Source organism: Cyprinodon tularosa, unplaced genomic scaffold (assembly GCF_016077235.1).
Source record: "Cyprinodon tularosa strain WSP-4 unplaced genomic scaffold, ASM1607723v1 ctg30, whole genome shotgun sequence".
Lineage (NCBI taxonomy): Eukaryota > Metazoa > Chordata > Actinopteri > Cyprinodontiformes > Cyprinodontidae > Cyprinodon > Cyprinodon tularosa.
The window spans coordinates 1,942,339-1,963,171 of record NW_024039008.1 but is presented as its reverse complement, the minus strand read 5'-3'; the positions used below and the strand labels follow the sequence as shown (position 1 = coordinate 1,963,171).

At 37.4% G+C, this 20,833-nt stretch overlaps 1 protein-coding gene across 1 annotated transcript in view; it reads left to right on the top strand.

Annotated features, from left to right (window-relative positions):
• Window positions 1–793: 793 nt before the first annotated feature.
• gmds (GDP-mannose 4,6-dehydratase) overlaps window positions 794–20,833 on the top strand; it is a 253,457-nt gene continuing 233,417 nt past the window's right edge. The window contains exon 1 of the mRNA XM_038291751.1: window positions 794–1,016. Within this exon, the coding sequence (XP_038147679.1) occupies window positions 918–1,016 (99 nt within the window). The 5' untranslated portion in view covers window positions 794–917. The remainder of the gene's footprint in view (window positions 1,017–20,833) is intronic.

The window sequence follows — 20,833 nt, the reverse complement described above, 5'->3', positions numbered from 1 at the left end:
ATAAAAAAACTGATTTTAAGACAGGATTTTTGTTTTTAAATAGAAATGTTCTAATTTTTGGGACAATATCGTCTCAAAAAGAGTATATTTATATACATATTTAAGCCAGAATGATTTGACATTTAAATATGACTCCCCCACGACTTGAAATTATTTAATTATATCCAAATCCAGCCGCTGGAGAGGAGCAGCCCTCAGGTGTAATTCACCCTCCTTTCCATCGGAGGCGTTGTTTCAAACATCCATATGAAGTAGATTAATCCAGTCCTGTTCAAAGAAGCCGCCTTCTAATTAAAAAGTAAGAAACAGAATTATGGCAAAAAATATGGGAAGAAGGAAGTTCAAAAATCTGTAATTGTTAAAAATAATGGAGAAAGGGAAGAGATCATTTATACTAGATTAAGAACTAGATATCCTTAATTGAATGATGTTTTTTTGTACTAGGGAAGAGAAATAATGATTTATGTGAGTTTTGTTAAAGAAAAGAAAATGTGGATCATTTTTTGATGGATTGCATGGATGAGGAAAGTAATTATGGAAAAAGGGAGAGAATGGAGTATTAAAGGAATTTTAGGAACAGACTGATATAGGGAGGAAAATGTGGTTATTAATAAAGCATTGTTTTTATTTTTACATAACACCAACAAAAAAAAAAGAATATGAAACTATAGAGCTACACACTCATGTACAGTAGGTGGCGGTATGCACATATAAGTTGTTTGCAATCCGCCAATCTAACAAAGAAGAAGAAGAAGAAGAGCCCGCCCTCTCGGTCCCCTCTGATTGGTCCGCGTCATAAGTTTACGGATGCTGAGGAGGCTCGTTGGTACTGGAACTACAGCCTGAGATCACTTACCTTCGGTCGGTTTGAATGATTGATTTTTGCCCAGTGAACCATCACCATTCCAGAGACAGAGATGGCTCAGTGCTCCGCAGCTGCAGAGGTTGGCTCCTCGGTAAACGGAACGGATGTCAAAAAGAGGAATGTTGCTATAATCACCGGTATCACCGGACAGGTAACAATCTGCTGCTGCTCTCAGTCACTCAGCTCTCTTTGAAAGATGAGTTCAAATGAATTCCTTAGAGATTCTCTTTGCGCTTATGCTGATTTTTTCCCAGTCTTCGTGTGCCTATTGTGAAATCTCCTTAGAACTGTGTCAGTGCGGACCTTCAGTCTTCATAATGACAGAATTCAAGTTTGACTGGAGTTTCCATCACTTAGCGTGTCACTCCTTAACAGGAACCAGGAAATGATCTTTATCTCTCCGCTCAAACGGCAAACCCGGATGGGAATGACACGTTATATTGATTTTATTTAGGCAGCATACGTGGAAATCTATTTACATAAACAATCTAACAGAAATGTGGAGACTTTTATTCAAGTGAAACCTCTCTGACACAGATCACCATGATATTTTATTATGGTGGGATCAGTCTGCTTGTTTTAAGGGGACAGTCTGCAATCATTGAGGTCTATCTGTCCAGTTTGGTCAGTTTTATTTCTCTGAGGCTCCTCTGAAGTCTGGGGCACCCCAGCAGTGGCGGATCTAGGCCAGATGTACCAGGGGGCCAGGAGGGGGGCCAGCGTTTTTTCATGGGGGTACAGAAAAGCATGTAAAAATATTAAAATATAATAAGATAGTTGCATGATGTTAAGGTTCTATTCAATTAGGTTTCATTAATTTTTTCTGTCTTATTAGGTCAATATACATTCATAATTTAGGAATTTAACATATTTTTGACTTAATTTAAGTTAAAATTACCGTTTTATATAACATCTGAATTAGAACTCAAGAAAAACTGAAGAAAATTAAGCTTTAAAAATTTGAGCAATTTGTTTTGAAAAAAAAACAACAACAAACATTTAGAAGATGAAAACTGGAGCTACCTTATTATTTTTAGACAATTAGTAAAAGAGAATTTGTAAAGTAAAAAAGATCCAAAGGACCCATCAGTAACCATGTCTGTCCCAGCGCATATCATCATTAGAATTTCTTTGATTATTATGTCTTCAGTCCATAACAGGGGCCAGGATATGATCTATAGGGACACTGGCCCCCGTTGGCCCCTCTCTAGAACCACCCCTGTACATCAGCCTTTCATTCTAGGACTTTTCCTCTTCTTTCTGTGCATGATAATGATAATAATAATTAGGATTGGGCAAAAAAATAGATTTAATCGATTATTGATCGATTCCTTTACATTTTTGCCAAATCGATGTCTAGGGAATGAGATCGATTAGTTTTATAGTCACATTCAAAAGAGCAGGAAAGATGCACTTAAGATGACTTCAAGCCAGACAGCTGCAAATATAGCAAATAGGTTGATTGAAGACATAAAAAAATGAGAGTTGACCAGCAAACACCCTGTAGTTGTTACAGACAACCCTGCAAACATAGTGCAGTGGAGATTATGCAGTTCATGCATGTCTGCTGCTTTCCCGCTGTGTCACGTCTGCTTGATCGTGAGGCTTCACTTTTTCACTTTTCACAAAAAAGTTTGCACTTATGAGACAGTTTTGTTCACATCTTAAGTTTAAACTGTTTTATGTGACAGTATTTTGAGTATTTTGAAACACAGTCGAACAGATCGAATCAAAATTAATCGATTTAGAACTGTATGAATCAAAGCCAAATCGATTTAGGACTTTGGCCCTAATTATAATAATAATTATAATACTTGTGATGCACTTTATATTTAAACAAATCTCACAGTGCTACATAGTAAAACAGGTAAGTGCTAAATAAAAACTCATGGAAAGCATTTAAAATAAAAAAGGAAAGGAAAAGAAAAGATAAAATAATCAAAGACAATAAAAAAACCCTATAGACCTTCTGGGGTCTATAGTTAAGAAACAGAGACAGTCCCGTTATTGTCTTGCAGACCACATGCAGATCTATCCATGGCTGAAAGTAATCAGATGACTGAGAATCTGCCAAAGCGTTGGATAATGGATCAGGTTTAGATTAACAAACTAGACTAATGTTCTTTTCTTTGGTAACTCTATCTGGATGGTGGGTTGCAGCGCTGCTATTGTCCCACTTGAGTCATTTTGTGTCTGAAATGTTGGAATTATACGCTGTTCTGTAATTTGATAAGCAAGTCACTGCCTTTTTAAAGCTGATCTGTTTTCTTTGGCTTTTTATTCTTGGCTTTTAGGCGAGCAATGAGATTTTTTTTTTGCTTGTGTAATTTTGTCCAGTGCCATTGTGTTTCTTTTTATTGGTGTTGATTTAACTATTTCATTGCTCGCTTTGCCTTTTGGAGAACTTTGGTTTCTTTATTATGTGTAGCAGAGCTTTGAAGATAAAGATTGATTGATTGGTTCCGTTTTTTTCTTTTCTCCAGGAACAAACAGTTGATTCATAGTTTAGTAGAGGGGGCAGAGTTCAGGGTTTTATTGCAACAATGAACCGAATCCTAAAACATGCTTTTTTCATTATCATTTTGGAAACATTAAATTAGCCTGAAGACTCTTAAGCTCATAATGACAGACAATATTAATGTCTACAGTGCTGTATGTCCTTTGAAAAGCAGGATCTGTGTGACTTTAGTAAAAACTAAATTTAAGACCTAAATTCCTCCAAAATCTTGTTGCAAACCTGCAGTGAAAGTGGGATGCATGTCACAGTCAGGATGCTGCATCTGTCTGCTCATCTCACTGATGAGATGAGATACATATTGGTGTTAGGAGGCTTATTTTAGAGTGAAACGTTTTAATATAATGTATTGATATTGTTCATTGAGTCTAAATCTATTAACAAACCAATATTAGGGTAATACATTTGTAAAAAAGCTCCATTTTCCCTGAGGTTGGACATTCAGCTTTGATGCTCTCTTGGAGTGATTTTAGTACGCTTCGTTCCATCTTTCCCCCATTAGTGGATAATAATTCTCAGTTTGGTCTCCTAGATTCCTAAAGCGTTATAAATAAAATGTCAAAGCTTTCTAGATTGCAAAATTACAACAACTTGTTTATATTTGTGTTTTTTTAAATCTAACCTGATTTTTTGCTTTTTTAATTTCTGACGACCTGCTGAAGGATTTTAGAACAGTTGCTGTAACTTATATTCAATAGTTACAAAACTCTTTGAAAAGTGGTTAATTTAAACATTGTGAAAAATGCTCCACATGTTTTAACCCAGAGGCTTTTAGAACACAGAGGGTCAGAGTAAATGGCTTTTTTTTTATCTGACAAGGTGTGCTCCCCCAGTAGCTCTCCATACCAGGGCCTACTCTCACTCTTGATATTTATTCTGTACACTGATATCCATCAGTGTTTTTTTTATAAGAATATATTTATTTTCAAATATTCAGATGATTCTGTTATTGTGATCCTGCTTTAAGGAGCAGAAACTCCATCTCCAGCTCATTGAGTTATAATATTTCCATTAACAGGAGGCAAAACGTGCCTCACCATCGTGATCAGATCAATCTAAATATTAATCTTAGGATGATCATTTGCTCTGTTTTGAATTTCCTTTATTAAACTGTGATGCTGTGAGCAGGAAGCGGCACCAGTGTTTATCTGTCTGCATCAGTCCTGTTTCCACCTTGATGGGACCATGATGAAGCTTTTATTTCTTTAAATCATGCTTTTATCGTTTTTTTTTAACCTTTTCACTTGTGTCATAGTTGGGAAACCGTTCCTTTATAGGAAATAACTTACTAAATCAGATCATTACACAGTCTGGTTAAGGATGCATTGATCTAGGCTAATATTGGTATCCATTATTAATAATATAATAATATTAGTAATATTAGTAATATTACTGCAGTTTTTTTGTTTTCTTTTTTGCACCAAGGTATGTACTGAGCCCCTGCTAGAATGTGTGTCTTATCATACAGTAATGATGACTGATAAGTCAGTGTTAGATGTTTTGTTTTAAGTAGATAGACTCCTTTAGTTCATTATTTCAACAATTTTTCTGTTTATGGGAAACTGTTTTCTTTGCCTGTGTGAGAAACCTCTCCTATTTATCCTTTTGGATGTTAAGTAGTTAGTGCAATCCAGAACAGACTGAACATTGGCAAAGACTATATCTGATAACAACCTTAGTTATATTTTGTATATTATTTTCCCTTGTGAACACCATAATAAATGGCCACAGTGCTGATATTGCTTCGGTTAAGCAACCACAATCCTGATCACAATTATTGTCACATCACAAAAAAACAAACAAAACAAAAATAATAGAAACCTGCACTATTAAAGAGGGCCCTAAGATACTTGAAGTCATGTTTTTTAGTGGAGTACCATAGACTCTGAGGTAATCATTATCCCCACATCATACTCAAACGGCCCCAGTGCATGCTGTAGATTCTGGCATCCAACTTAAAGGAAAATTTCGGTTTTTAACACTTTTAGCCCATTTTCTGTAGTGTCCAGGATGAAATCGAATGATCGACACCAAAATTTTGACAATTGGTCCTGTCTCTGCTATTTGGCTCATGCAGAATCCCCCCCTGGCTGCTTCAGAATGGCTTCCGTAGTGCATGTCCGATAATGTCCTTAAAACAACCTTAAACGTTCTTTTTTTAAAATATGCTACTCACCGGGTCGTCAGCGCTGTTCTATGACGTTCCAAAAAAAGTTTCGTAAAGAAAAAACGTTCCTGTAGTGTTTTATTTAGCATTTTGTAAATCCCATTGAGTTCTGTTGGAATAGTCAATATCCCTCCGCCACCGGAAACGGAAATGGGGCCTGTTTACTTAGTTGTAGTCTTTTCGCTTCACTCTGTGTACTCCGACGTCGAGGTGCTAACGTCTCTGTTAAACACTTTAAAAAACTCTGAAAATGGAATACGAAAAGGTGGATTCTTGAGGAGGACATATTGGACTTTGAGTTTGACGGTAGAGGATACCGTTTTGAACCGGAATATACTGAGGAGGAGTATATAGAGACATTGTCGCCAACTAGTGGTCTGGAGTGTGCAACGCTTCAGATTCGAACGGGAAGCGGAAGTTTATAAGCGGTTGTGATTTATCGGAAAAAATAGTTCTGGGATTTACAAAATGCTAAATAAAACAAGACAGGAACGGTTTTTCTTCACGAAACTTTTTTTGGAACGTCATTGAACAGCGCTGACGACCCGATGAGTAGCATATTTTAAAAAAAGAACGTTTAAGGTTGTTTTAAGGACATTATCGGACATGCACTATGGAAGCCATTCTGAAGCAGCCAGGGGGGGATTCTGCATGAGCCAAATAGCAGAGACGGCACCAATTGTCAAAATTTTGGTGTCGATCATTCGAATGCATCCTGGACACTACAGAAAATGGGCTAAAAGTGTTAAAAACCGGAATTTTCCTTTAATGTCGGTGAAGTCCGTGTAATTTTTGGTCTTTTTGACACAATTTTCCAGTCGTGCGAAAAGTTTGAGGATTGGGCTGCCTCTCGGCCAAATCGTGCATCATGCAGTATATGAGGGGGTCATCAGAGGCGATCAACATTTCTGAACTAACTCCTGATCATGAATCCTGGGTCACAAGGAAATCCCTCCTGTTTGATATTTCTGTCTTTGCTCGTGTGTGAATTGCATGTTGAAGCGGTGATACGACCAAACTGAGAACTCTTTCCTAGGAGAACAAAACATTTTGCAGGCATGAAACATTCTTCTACTTCTGGTGTGTTTGATTTCAGCGTCTCCATCCTCCAAGGACCTGGTCTACCTGGACTGGTTCATTGGAGAGCTGTTAAAATAAGGAGGTTTGGCTACGGGTTCAAACAGGTTCAGCCTTCTGCCGCCTCCATCGCTCCTCACTCAGCATACCTTCTGTCACCTAGCAACCGGGACAGTTGAGACACAAAGCAAACAAAGAATGGATGCTGAACTTCTTCATAGTTTTATAGGATTTAGAGACGTGTGGTTGCATGTGTCATCTTTAAAACTTGCTGAACTTGAATGCTAATATGCAAATGTAGCTGACATTATTAAAGCTTTAACCAGTTTTAAAGTGTTAACCATTCTAGTTAACACTACTCTCCCTTTTTTACGAGACCTTTAGCATGTGCTATGTTCTCCAACGGGGTTGCTTTTTTTCTTGGAATCAACTCTGGTCTCTCCTGATGAATAGAGCTGAGTAATTTCAGCCTTTAATATGACTGGAACTGTACTATTTTATGCAACCCTGGATAAGCAATGAAAAAAAAAATGTTCTTAAGGCTCCTTCCAACCAAGACTTGAAGGTCTACATCTCTAACATTATCGTCGTAAGAGTTATAAAATGGATTTATCAAACCAAACATTTTCCAGCTTTATATATTCGGTCAGACATTTAGTATTTTTAGCCACTATCTTTCATATATTCTTGAAAAAGATGATGTTTGCAAAATATTTGTTATCATTTAAATCGAAAACACTGATTAAATAGAATAGAATAGGAAAAATATAAAATCCCTTTATTGTCCCACAACGGGCAAATTCTGGATGTCTCAAATCAGTGTTTATTTTCCGTTTTAAATGTTATTCCTGCATTCACACTTAGAAGCAATAATTTGAAGAAGTTAACAACATAACAAACAAACTTTGGTCTATATTCCTCTTCAATTTGTGGATTTAAAGAAAGCGCTGCTTGATATTGATGTTTTAATCTATAATGTTTAGCCACAAGGGGGCAGCAGAGTCTCATATTTGTACTGTTTTTTTTTTTTTTATCATTCTATATCTGGAGATTTTTAGTGAAACTGATATTCCATATTTACATAGTTTTCACCCCTTAAATACTGAAAAAACAAAATAAAATAAAAACAAGCAAAAACATAGCATTCTCAGGGATGTGTGTTATCTTATCTGCAGGACATTTGTTTTCATACCTGGAGGCTGGAAATTTGTCATCAACACAACATCAAGTAGAGGATGAAGAACATTCTCTCTGAAAAAGCCTCTGATATCAGTCCAGTCTGCTTTTTAGATCTATCAAGATCAGAACTACTTCTACTTTGTAAAAGTATGTACGTTTTTAAATTTTGGCAACAGGAATTCTGTTTAGATTATGCATCACCATTTTATTTAAAGGTAATCTCTGATTACTTATACAGTAAAGCTGCACTCGTCTAATTGTATTTTATTTCCCAACCAAATTTGTAGTTTGGTTTCATTTAGTTTTTGTTAAGGCGGTTCTGTTAGTTCTGACCAGTTTCATACAATTCAGTTCACATTCAAGCAATCTGTAATATTTAAAACCAACAGGCCCAATGTTGCATGGAGGTTGGTTGACAATCAAGGAATGTGACAAGTTCCTTTGTATCTCTACTTCTGCCTCCTTGAACCCCAGTCGGCCTCGGCAGATGGCCGCTCACACTGAGCCTGGTTCTGCTGGAGGTTTCTTCCTGTTAAAAGGGAGTTTTTCCTCTCCACTGTCGCTACAAGCATGCATAGTGGGAGGGATTGCTGAAAAGTCAATCAGTTGATGCAATAAACTGGTTTTTCCTTAGATAGAAAACGTTCAACCTGTATCATCTGGTTGAATTGTCTCTGTAAAGCTCCTTGAGATGACATGTGTTGTCAACTGGTGCTATATTAATAAACTGAATTGAACAGAAGGTAAAGTCCAAAAAAAAATACAGCAAAGCTGAAAAACAAGAGACATTAGGAAAAATGTACATGAGGAGCAAGGAACGACGAGAAACCACCAAAGAGTAATGGAAAAGGAGGTGTATATATGGGTGGCTGTTGCTGAGTTTGAATTCAGCGGCTGTGTCCTTCCAAGGCCAGATTCGTACTCCGATTACGTCATAGTGCAGCGCCGAGGTCTGTTCATATTGCGTGATTCCTCATTATGCGGCCGACAAAGGTGTCCTCCTTTTTACCCGTTTTGAAGGACGGTTCTGTTTTTTCCAACGTTGCCTTGGTTATCCCATGATTCATTTAGTCCAAGCAATCCTGGCTGCTCTGTGATCGGAGGAAACAGGTACCTGGGGCTGAACAGTGGTAAAAAATTGGAAGTGCATGTGAATAGTGAAGTATGTGAATAGTTCAATCTGATACTAATAAAAATGTTTTTTTAAATGGTTTTTGAATTAGATATGCGGCGGGTAATGTTTGGTTTATTGAAATCATTGGGGAGCAGTGGGCTGCCATTGTGTGGGACCCAGAGTGGCAGTCAGTGGGAGTGGGCCTCAAACTCAGAACCTCTGGATTCCTAGCTCTATGCCCTAATCACTAGACTGCCCCTCCCCTATTGCTAAGGGAAAGAAGACCAGCACATGGAGGCAACAGAGAGAAAAAAATAGCAAAACTGCTTAAATATAACACAAAATGGAAAAGAAACCAATGAACAAGAAAACACAGAATAACAAAAATCCAAGTGGAACTGAAAACTTAAATAGAAACTTAAACAGAAGTCCCCAAGGGGAGAACCATAACAAATATTATGCAATAGGAACAGTCTAATCATTCAAATCAGCCCAATTCCACCTTCAGCATTTAACAATTTCTGATTGAAAATAAGCTGATTCAGTGGATCCGGTTATATTATCATAAATATGATTGCTTCAAATCCTCCCTTTTATATAATACCTTATTCAAACATATAGAAATACAACTCTTAAATGAAAAAATACATGCTGACTTTTGAGGCATTTGAATACTTTTTGAGTGAGTATTAATATTTAAAGATGAAGATATTTATTTCCTCCATTCCTTCTGCAAGGTCTACCTCACTAAAGGTACGTCGCATTCTAGTGTAACTATGCAATCTTTTTAATAAAGGGAAATTCTAAAAAAATAAATAAAAAGTAGACGCTGTGGCTTTAAAATACCTGAGAAATGTTATACGATTATTGATTAACTGATCCTGAATCGTGTAAAGTTGCTGCCTGAGTCAGTCCAACTATAAAACACAGATAAACTGAGCTACAAGCAAGAAATTTAAAATCATCCAAGTGTTTGCATCCATCAATGTTCACTGCAATATTACAAAGATTGTTATTTATTATAAAGATTTGATTCTTTTCACTTTGCAGTTTAAATAGACAGAGTGTCAGCCACCCTAATTAAAATCTGGTTCCAGGAGTAGAGGGTTAAGGATGGAGAGGTTTGCCTCCCGTTTTATTTCCCAACTCTATATATTAACCTGCTGCCTGAAGATGGAGGCATCTGTTGGGAAAACATGGAATGATGATGTCCTTTAACTTTGCTAATGGAGTAAAATAAAAATGAAATTTCAAATCTCCGTTTTAATCTGAAGTCTTGCAGTAGAGTTAATAGACAGCCGCCTCTATTTCAGATAACTTTAATGGCATCCTGACAAGAGCTACAGCAGTCCACCATGATGGACTCTGTGCCTTTTTTTTACTTTATGTCTGGGAACTTGACAAGATATTATGTTGAGCTAGGATCTTCCAAACATTCAAATACCTGGTTATAATAAAAATAAAACAATCTCAAAATTTCACCTGCATTTCTGTGCACAGTTGTTAGAGCACTAGGGGTGTAAATCACACCCCATGGCGACTTTATTCAGTATTTTTCCTGACCCAACGATTCGATTATTTTCGATACTCAAGAATACACCACAATATGATTTGATTCGATTAATCGGTTAATTTTTTTATTATTATTATTTTTTTTACACCTTACAGGCTAAACAAAGTTTCAAGTTTGAAATAAATCAATGAAAGCTGTAATATTGTTATACATTTTTTTTTTTTTTTTTGAAAGAACAGCAAAAAATACTGCACAAAATCAGTGCAATGAGTGAAATTCAATAACTCGGCTCCAGAGTGTCCCCGCCCCCCTCCACAGACGCTCCGCTGCACCTCTCCCAAATTGTAGCTCACCGCAGAAAGTGCCGCAGACAGGAGGCCGCTTGTTTTGTTTTTATGGCCGAAATTGCGGAAAACAACTCGTGCAGTTTGACCCGCTAGAAGAGCGAGGTGCGCTAGAACGCTGGGACCCTTTTTCCACCTGGATCTCCACCCTTTTTGGCCCTCATGTCCCTCCGTCGTCGGACTAAACTCGCCCCCACTTCCTCACCGCCTCGGCCATATCTAGACCCACAGTGTGTAGCTCAGACCACGCTTCAATATGGAGCATAAATCAAAAATGTCTGTGTCAAGCTCACTGCAACACACTGCTGTAAGAGTATAACCAGGAAACGAGGTAGGAGGGCAAAATAGGTTTAGCGCCACCGCAGCACGGGAGGGAGAATTATGTCCAGGAGCAAATGGATAAAAATAGACTGGAGGAAAAAAAAAACATGAATGATTCTGTGGAAGTGTCGATGCATCGGATCTTCGGCTGTTGGATCGATTCATCGATACAAAACAATTATTATTTACACCCCTATAGAGCATGTGCATTTGAACATCCATCATATTTTGTAGTATCCACATGTCTGCCCAGCAGATGATTAGCGTCAGAGTAAAGAGGCGTAAAGCTCAGGGATACATTCTGTTTTTAAGCAGCAGCAGTCGCCACTCGAGCGTTTCCAGAATGTAGTCCTGCAGGGACAACCATCAGAGCTCCTGGAAAGTCTCACATTCCCGTGTCCAGCAGCACTTTTCCGAACCCCCCATCTCCCCTCGCCCTCTTTAAGAGACAAGAAAAATAACAGCATTCATTCATTTTTATTTGTCTGTCACGGCATCGCTGAGGAATACAGAGAGCTCATGGAAGAGGCACACCGGGAAGCATCTGGATACACCATCTCAGAAGTCACACACTGGGCCACAGCCGTCATGGCGAATCCGTAAATCACCTCGCTAACTACTGTCCATAAATTCCAGGGCAGCGTGCTGCTCCTTCTGAATATCTCTAAGCATTGTCTCGGTGTGAAGTATTGGGCTTAGATGGTGTGAGTTATAGGAGACCACCTGAATGCCAAAGCAGCAGAGCTGGGCGATGCTGCAGGGTTAAAGAAAGGCCAGCTTCAGTCTCTCTGTGTAACATCAAAACTTTACCCTGCCTTTGACTTTTTATGCAATTCTTTCAACTCTTGTCTGGGAAAACATCAGTGCATTGAGTTCTGACCCTTAAACTGTTTGATGTTCCTCTTGCTCACTCTGTTCCTACTCAGTTCCTCCTCCACTCACTCCACTGTCAGCAATAATAATAATCATAAAGCTAAGAATCCATGAACACATCTCCTCTGTTGCTCATAATGCTCGCTGACGGTTACTTAAAGACTGAATCTTCCTCTGACAGAAGTCTGGCAGCGTCTGTTGATACAGGAGGAGATATGGGTTCAGCTGCAGTTGTAAAAAGCTGAATTAGCTGCACACTGAGCTTTCCCATTGGAGCTTAACAACCAGCTTTAATGGCGATAGGATCAACTTCTTCAAATTACTTATTCTACCACCAGCAGAGAAAGTTTGGACTCTAAGGAAAAAAAAAAATAGGATACTTTTTTAGATAAGGAAGAAGGAAAAAAAATCTTCTTGCTGGATTTATTTGGCTACCGGAGTTGATTTCTTGTACAAACTGGATTTATTGATTTAATAACAATGTTAAACGTAACCTAAAAAAATTCTCCCTTCTCGGGGTTTTCCACCGCAGGAAATTGCAGGCAGTTTTAAAGTTCCAACGCATGATATTTTTGGCTGATCTCATTGTAGAATGTCTGTCTTTATTACACTGCTATGGGGTCGCTCGCACTAAAAGCACTTTAAATGCCTAAAGATTATGAGGTCTCACCTGCAAGGCCTCACCTGAACAGCAGTTACAGCTGCAAAAAATGTGGAATAATCAGCTGCTCGAGTCCTTCAAGTCCTAAAGACAAGCTTCATAGGTGCTCCTCTTCCCTCCATAATGCTACGTTCACACCGGACGCAGCAAGAGCAGCAAAATCACGTCTGCTGCTTCATTTTTGCTGCTTGTATCAGTTTAGTTCTGACGCGCGGCCGAAGCAGCTTTGCTGCTCTGGCTGCACGGTGCAAAAGTGTGTCTGACGCGCGTTGGGCGGAGCTACTCTATCCTTTCTTAACCTTGCAGCTATATTTGCTGTGATCAGTGGGAATAAAGTAGTTTTAATATGTTTTTAAGTGAGAAAATCCACCTAAAAACTTAATCAGTGCAGTCAGTTCATCCAAATGATCATCCTGCCTTCTAATATTATTTCTGTCGGAGCCGCTCAGACCCCCACATACCAGCGGTGCGCTGTCAGTAGGAATCCCATTCCACAGCAGCCTCTGGCCGGGTCGCCTCCTCGCGGTTCACCACGGCAGCTGGTAGGTGTTTTTCATCTAAATAATCTAAACTGCAGGCAGCAGGATAATAAAAGCGAACATATTCTGTCGGCAGGTTTCAGCATTTTAAGTTAATTTAGGCGTTAATAAAGTTTTTCAGAGGAGTGATCACAGCGCTCTGCATCATCAGGGATGTGTCTGTCTCACGGCCAGCTCCCAGATCAGCTTCTCTGATTGGTTGATGCGGTGCGTCGAGCGGCAAAAGTTCAATTTTTCCATCTCGAGCAGCAGCGCGTCAGATGCTTAAACGCTCCCGACGCGCTGCTTCAGCTGCTCCCGCTCTGCGGGACCTTTTGCTGAACCTATACGCGCGTCAACCATTGACTTTGCATGTAAACTCGCTGCTTCTGCTGCGCCTGCTGCGTCCGGTGTGAATGCAGCATTAGAGGCGTTTCTTCCAAACGTTGCACGTCCCGAGCCCGTAAGATGACCAACAACCCCTCACACCCCCTCAGCATTCACTCCAGGACCAGCAGATTCTGCAACAGCTTTTCCCCACTGCTATCAGACTGTTGAACTGTTCACCACTTAACTGGACTCTGCATCACACTTGAAAACATCATATCTCCACTACCAACATGGATGTTAAGCTGCTCATTCACTGTTGAAAAGCTGTATGCATTGAAATGTCATTTTGCATACTCACTGTGTTTACAAAACAACATTTTGTTCAGTGTATAACAGAGCACCTGAGATTACAGAGACTCACTCAGGAGTAGATATGCATTGATAACCATTAGTATGTTTTGGCTGATATTGGAAATGGTTCTAATATACAGTTAAAAACGCTGCATTTCTGTTTAAAGTTTCTGTAAACGTTGGTTTATGATAACCAGATTAGTTGATATTATACTAACAGTTGAATTCAAACATGTTTTATGAATCTCAAAGGGAAAAAAACTTGACTATTGTTCTTTCTTTCACTTATATTACTGGAGCAAACCTTTGCCAATATGCAACTCTACAAATTAAGTAATTAAATTATTTGTGATTTCTGTTATTATCATATCAGATCAATATGGTATCCTTCAGTCAATGCTGCGATATTGTATTGGTAGATACTTCTTCATTTCGTATGAGAAATGAAGAAGTATCTTAACACATCTAGCATTTAAAGACAATTACAAGGTCGACTTTCTATCACCTGCAGAACATTTCCAGGATTAAAGGACTAATGTCTCAGCATGATCTGGAAAAACTAATTCATGCGTTTATTTTTAGTCAAATTGATTACTGCAGCGGTGTTTTCACAGGTCTGCCTAAAAAGTGGATCAGACAGCTGCAGCTGATTCAGAACGCTGCTGCCCGTGTCCTCACTGAGACAATTGACACCGAAGAAAGTAGAGCACATCATCCCAGTTCTAAAGTCCTTACACTGGCTCCCTGTATCTCAGAGAATAGACTTTAAAATACTTCTGTTAGTCTATAAATCTCTGAATGGCTTAGCACCTAAATACATCACAGACTTGCTATCAGTTTATCAACCCTCCAGACCACTCAGGTCTTCTGGCTCCAGCCTGCTCTGCATACCTAGAACCAGAACTAAACATGGAGAAGCAGCATTTAGTTCCTATGCTCCACTTATCTGGAACAAACTTCCAGAAAACTGTAAAAGTGCGGAAAGCCTGAGTTCCTTTAAATCAAGACTAAAAACACATTTGTTTAGGATTGCCTTCGACTGTTCTAGTTAAACAGTCCAACTAAAACATCATTAGTTCAACTTTTTTATTTTCTTTAGTCCAACTGTTTTTAATGGTCTTTTTTTTCTGCATTTTTTTATTTTATTTTATTTTTTTTATTTTTTTTCCCTACTTGCTTTGATTCTGTTTTATTTTTCCTGTATTTTATTCATGCACTGCAAAAACCATCTAAAAATGAGAGAAACATGTCTTAAATTAAGTGTATTTACCATTATTTTGTGTAGGTAAATAAGATAATTTGCCAATGAAATGAGTATTTTTAATCTTAAAATAAGATAATTAGATAAAATGCACTTGAAATAAGCAACTGTGTTTTCTTAATTTAAATGTAAATTGTCTTGTTCCATTGGCAAAGTGTCTCAATTACCTCCTCAATTCAAGAAAAAAAAGCACTTATTGCAAAAAAAAATGACTTATTTAGATTTCAATTTTTTGCAGTGTGTAAAGCCCTTTGCATTGTCTTTGTACTGAATTGTGCTATACAAATAAACTTGCCTTGCCTTGCCTACTTAGAAGATTATTAACTCTCATAACTTGTAATTTTTCTTTCTTTGAAGTAAGGGACTTTCAACCTTTCTCAAATGCCATTATAACACTTCTAATATGGCTAAAAACTGACTTCAAAGCTCACTGCTGATGTTCATCCTACTTGGCCTCGTGTCGTTAGACACCTTTATACTTAAGGAATCTACCAAAACTCTCATTTTCATAGATTTGCTCTCACTAATTATCAGTTAATCAAGTTAATATGATCAACAGCTCCTGGCTGCTGGGTTTTATCTTAATCCCACAGAAGTAGCTAGGGTGCATTAACATTTTCTCATGGCTTTATTTATAGACATGGAACCTTTTTCATTTCCCTGGATTCTACTTTGAGGTACATTCTTTATGAGACTGGTTAAAAATAGCTGGCTTTGGCTGCATGTGTTATTGGCTGAAAATGTAAGCACTTTAACGCCAACAGTGTAGTGATGAAGCACATCTAATTTCTATACCGGTTCTTTTTCCTCAAACAAACTTAAATATTAAGTAGGATTAAATATTTTCTATCCTTTATGCTATGATGGATCAAAGTCTGATTTAAAAAAAGGCTTGTTAGTTTATGATTTGATTTAAGCAAGCATCAAATTCAAAGCCTTTCTTACAGGTTTTCTGCTGGTTCACTAAAAAGTGCAGGATCAAAAGTGTATTGTAAACTCATGCGGCAAGTTCCTGTTTGTCACCGGTCACATGGGTTGATTGTTCCCTAAATAATATTTGAGGTTTTAAAATATTTGACCTTCATAATTAGAATTAATAAATTTTTATGGTGGCTGGCTGACAGATGGCGTTAGAGAAACACTGTCCTGGTGTTGAATCGACTAAGAAAAAGCCTTTTAAAGCTTTAAATCTTCCAATTTTGTTCTCCAGTGGATTAAAAATGGCCAGGATTTTTTTTAACATAATGAATATTATTATTCTGATTGCTGGTTTGTGAATATCTGCTTTCTCCTACAGAAGCTTTTCCAGATGAATGTGGACGAAAGCCTTTCTTTTTGTTGGGAGTAGCCGTAGGGCTAGGCTATAAGTGGAGTTTAAGTTTGGGTTAATGATAAATGTTAAGGCTGGCTTTGGGGGTTAGGCGTAAAAAGAAATTTAGAAATAAATGAAAGTTTTTATAATGTCCTAATAAGGCTTGAAATCCTGAGGTCTGTGATTGCAGCATCATTATGTTGTATCAGACATGACTGCAGGCCAGTGCCATGCTTGCCAGCTTCTCCACGCTGTTAAAAAACCCCACATTAAAGTGATTCATTTGCAGTCTGCACACAATGACAGATTAATGCACGCCCGGCTCCTCTGTTTACATAGTTGTATGCCTCATGGCTGCAGGCACTATCACTTACTTGCATATTGGACATAGTTTTTTTTTTTTGGGCTTCTTTTCTCCTTTACATTGGAAAGTTGATCTGATTGCGAATCAAAAACCAAACCGATGTTAGAGGGTAAAATTACCAGTATTGTCTCAATATACTGTTTCACCAGTAGAGGGCAGCCAACTTGCATTGTTTCTTGTTTTATGTCTGCTTTACTCTTAGATTCAAATTAAAGCAACCTTTTTTCCCCCATAATTAAACTATAAACAGGTTCTTTTGAATTTGAATGGACACTTTTTTTTTTGCAATTTCACAAAAAACAATTGATCGTATAATAATCAGGATGAGAGGAGTATGGCACAAATAACAGAAGTTGATTAAATTCATATTTTCAGTCACTGAGTGTTTTTCCAAACACCATGCTGCTGAAAGTCCCTACTTTATTGCTGATTTGTTTTTTAAATTTAATAAAAGAAAAACTTCTTTTAAAAAATTAATTACTTTTACTGAAGAATGCCTCTGTCAATGATGCATACCAAGCCTATTAATGAAAGCCTGGTGATCATGAATGTGGCCGTGCAGAAGAGAAGAAGACATTCAGTTTGTTTTTTGTTTTTTGTTTTGGCAAGTTTGACATCAATAGTTTCATTTTTTTCCCTAATTGTAATAATTTTTTGTTTTCTAATTTTGTTATTCAATTTCTCACTATATACCCTGCATATTATAAAGATTTACCAGAGTCTTCAGTATTCACTTTAGGGCTGCCACTAAAGATTATTTAGCAAACTGATTAATGCGTCGATTATTTTTTCAATTAATCAATTAGTAATCGGATAGCAAAAGGTTCCTTTAAGAAAACTTTTTACTAAATCAAACCAGGTGAATAATTTTCCACTTGAGGAGTTCTGGATAGATCATATTTACAGACGATCTTAAATGATAAATCCAAATTGTTTATATATATATATTTTTTAAATCTTGGTTTAATTGCTGCTCTAAGTGTGTTGCTCTCTTAGCTAAAGGCTTGTTTAACAAGTAATCGATTACTAAATTAGTAGATGATTATTTCAATAATCAATCATGATTAATCAGATTTATTATTTCAGCCATAATTTAGTTTATTTACGTTTGAGATTTAGAGATTTTCCATCATCAAAACCTCTACTTATAGAAAACATTAGATTTGTTGGTAAATCATGAAAATGTAATCTGGTCTTGGCCAGTCCAGATTGAAAAAAAAAAAAAATCTGTATTTAAAAAACATGTGACTGTGTAAGTTTTTTGATTTAACTCCAAGCTTTGTTTCTCATGTGCTTCTTGACATTTTTGGCAAAGTCTGCCCCATAATTTAGAGATTTAAGCAACAAAAGTTCTGTTATCATCTCCTGAATGACTTATCAGTCTCTCGCATTCCTTCCAGCGTTGCTTAAGTTCGTTGAGGTTTATAGATTTTTTTTTTTTTGCAGCCCTCGCTAAGCTCCCGCCACAGTGCCTGAGAATTAGGCCTGCTTGATTATAGTCAAAAATTATGATTTTTTTTCCTCCAATGATCTGTCAACAGCAGTTTTGACCCTTAACCTAACTAAAAAAGAAAAATTAAAAATCTTCCCGATAAATCTGAATATTATTTGTTATTCTTTAGAACAGCATGCTTCCTTGAGTAAACTGTGTCTGTAAGTTTTACTGGAATTTAATCCAATGATAAAATTGTGGAAGGTTTATGGTAATAATATATTGGACTGCACACATTGGCTTTTCTTAAAATCATAGTATTACTAGTGGAAACGCTCAGATTCCTTCTTTGGCTTCAGGGTTTTTATTTTATGCATTAAGGTATTGTTTATTTAACCAGGAGAATAATTTATTGGGATTAAGAATATCTTTTCTAAGAGTTTAGTGGCATTGACAGCTACGGAAGAGGATGGGAAAAAAGTCAGAATTCAAACTTTTTTCCCAGAATTCTGACTTTAATCTCAGAATTCTGACTTTAATCTCAGAATTTTGGATTTTAATGTAGATGGGCACCATGAATGAAGAGATGTGGGTGCACTCAGCTTCACTGACAAAGATGTGAGTTGTTTGGGAGAGCCAGTAACACATTGGTGGAAAATAACGGAATTAGGCAACTTTTTACGTGCCTGAGGGGTCCCCTCATTAATAGAGGAACAGAAGGTGATTAAAACAAGAGAGCTAGTCTCTAAAACAGACATGGCTATGGCTTGATGCTAACATGTTTGTTATCTGTCAGAATTCGGAGAAAAAAGTCAGAATTCTGAGATTAAAGTCAGAATTCTGACTTTTTTCCCCATACTAAACTAAAATAAAATTTAAAAATCAGTTAACTTCCGTAAACAGCAGCTTGAAACAAACACAAATCCAAAAAATGAATAAAATGATCAGACATTAGGGCAGTTGCAGGAACCAAGCGATCTGCTTTACCTTGCTTTTTAAATTTATTTAGATTTCCCCAAGGTAGCAGGGGCAGAACATTTAAAAGCCTGTTGTTTTCATGACCTTAGATGTTCAAAAAGTCATTGCTGCAGAGCTTTACTGTTGTGTGCAAAAGTGCAGATGTAGATCTATGCGCCAGCTGCAGCTCTCACTCTGTGTGGCAGCAAACCCACTTTGAGCAAACTGCCACCCCCTAGAGGGGCTGGAGTGACATATAATGCGGGTCCTATTCTGTTTCGATGTGACATTTAAAAACATTTAGTGCCTTTGCAAATTTAAAGCAAAAAATATATGTATTGCATTAAAATAGCCTCCTTAAAATATTTCCCTTGATCTATTAAATTGGAAACTGTAAAGAAGATACCGGGTACAACTCACAATTTAGTAATAAACAGTCCCAACATTTTAAAAAAAGTAAGACCAATATAGCCACACCCTAACTCTAACTTATTGTTTCCTGCATCAGTAACAACCTCTCCATTTATGGAGTTGGTCAGTTTCTTATTCTGTTTCCAAACAACTTTTTATGCAAAGCAACTACAGCCTGTTAGATGCTGTGGAACAAAGTGGACTTTGTCCTCTTCTGAAAATCTTCAGTTCCACAGATGCCCACCAGAGAACAAGGGCTTAGAACAGCTGAGAAGGTAGGGATGCACCGATCCAATATTTTTTTAATGGTATCGGTCCAGATATAAAGAAAAAAAACTAGATCGTTATCGGTGACACTTGACCCGATATAGGGGCCGATCTATTCATTCTAACTCTATGCTATGCTCTGCTGTCATGCGGCAGCACATCAACACAACACGACCATATTGTTTATGATGGAGCGAGCGAAAGGATCTGCGGTGGGGACGTTTTTCAGGCTCTCTCAGCCAACTTGCCCAATGGCTACATGCAATATTTGTGGGAGAAATGTTCTGAGGGGCGGTGTTAAATCTTCCATCTATAACACCACCAACTTAATGAAACACCTCCAGAAGTTTCATAACAAGGAACATGCTGAGATTATCGGACTCGGCAAACAAAAAGGAAGCAGCGGGAAGCAGCTAATTTCTTTGGAAGCAAAGGAAAGAAGTGAAATTTTCCATTTTATGCTATACAGGCCAAAAAAAATCCCAGAGATGAAACTTGATAATGACACTTTTTTTTAACATGTTGACCAAGTCAGAGAACTTTTGGTTTAAGATTTTGTGCACAGTTGTTAAATAAATGAGTCATAACATTTATATTTAGGATGTTTCCTATATTTTTTTTTAAGAAAAGGCAAGTCAAATCATATGCACAGAAGAATGATCTCTATTTTTTTTTCTTCACACAATAAAACAATTTTTTAGGTAATAATTCAGTGCTGTTTTTTGTTTCGGTATCGGATTGGTATCTGCTGACATTAAACCCCAAATATCGGTATCGTATCGCAGACGAAAAAATTGGATCGGTGCATCCCTATGAGAAGGAATAATTTCAATTTTCAAAGTCTTTACTGGGTTGATTCATAAGAGATAACTTCCATACCATAGAATTGGCTAAGCGCAGTCCAGGACACTTTTAATTTTGGTTTTCTTCCTTTACTGCTTTGAGAAAACTTTTAAATATCACCTGTACATCTTTAGGAGTTCATCTCATTGCTATGTTTT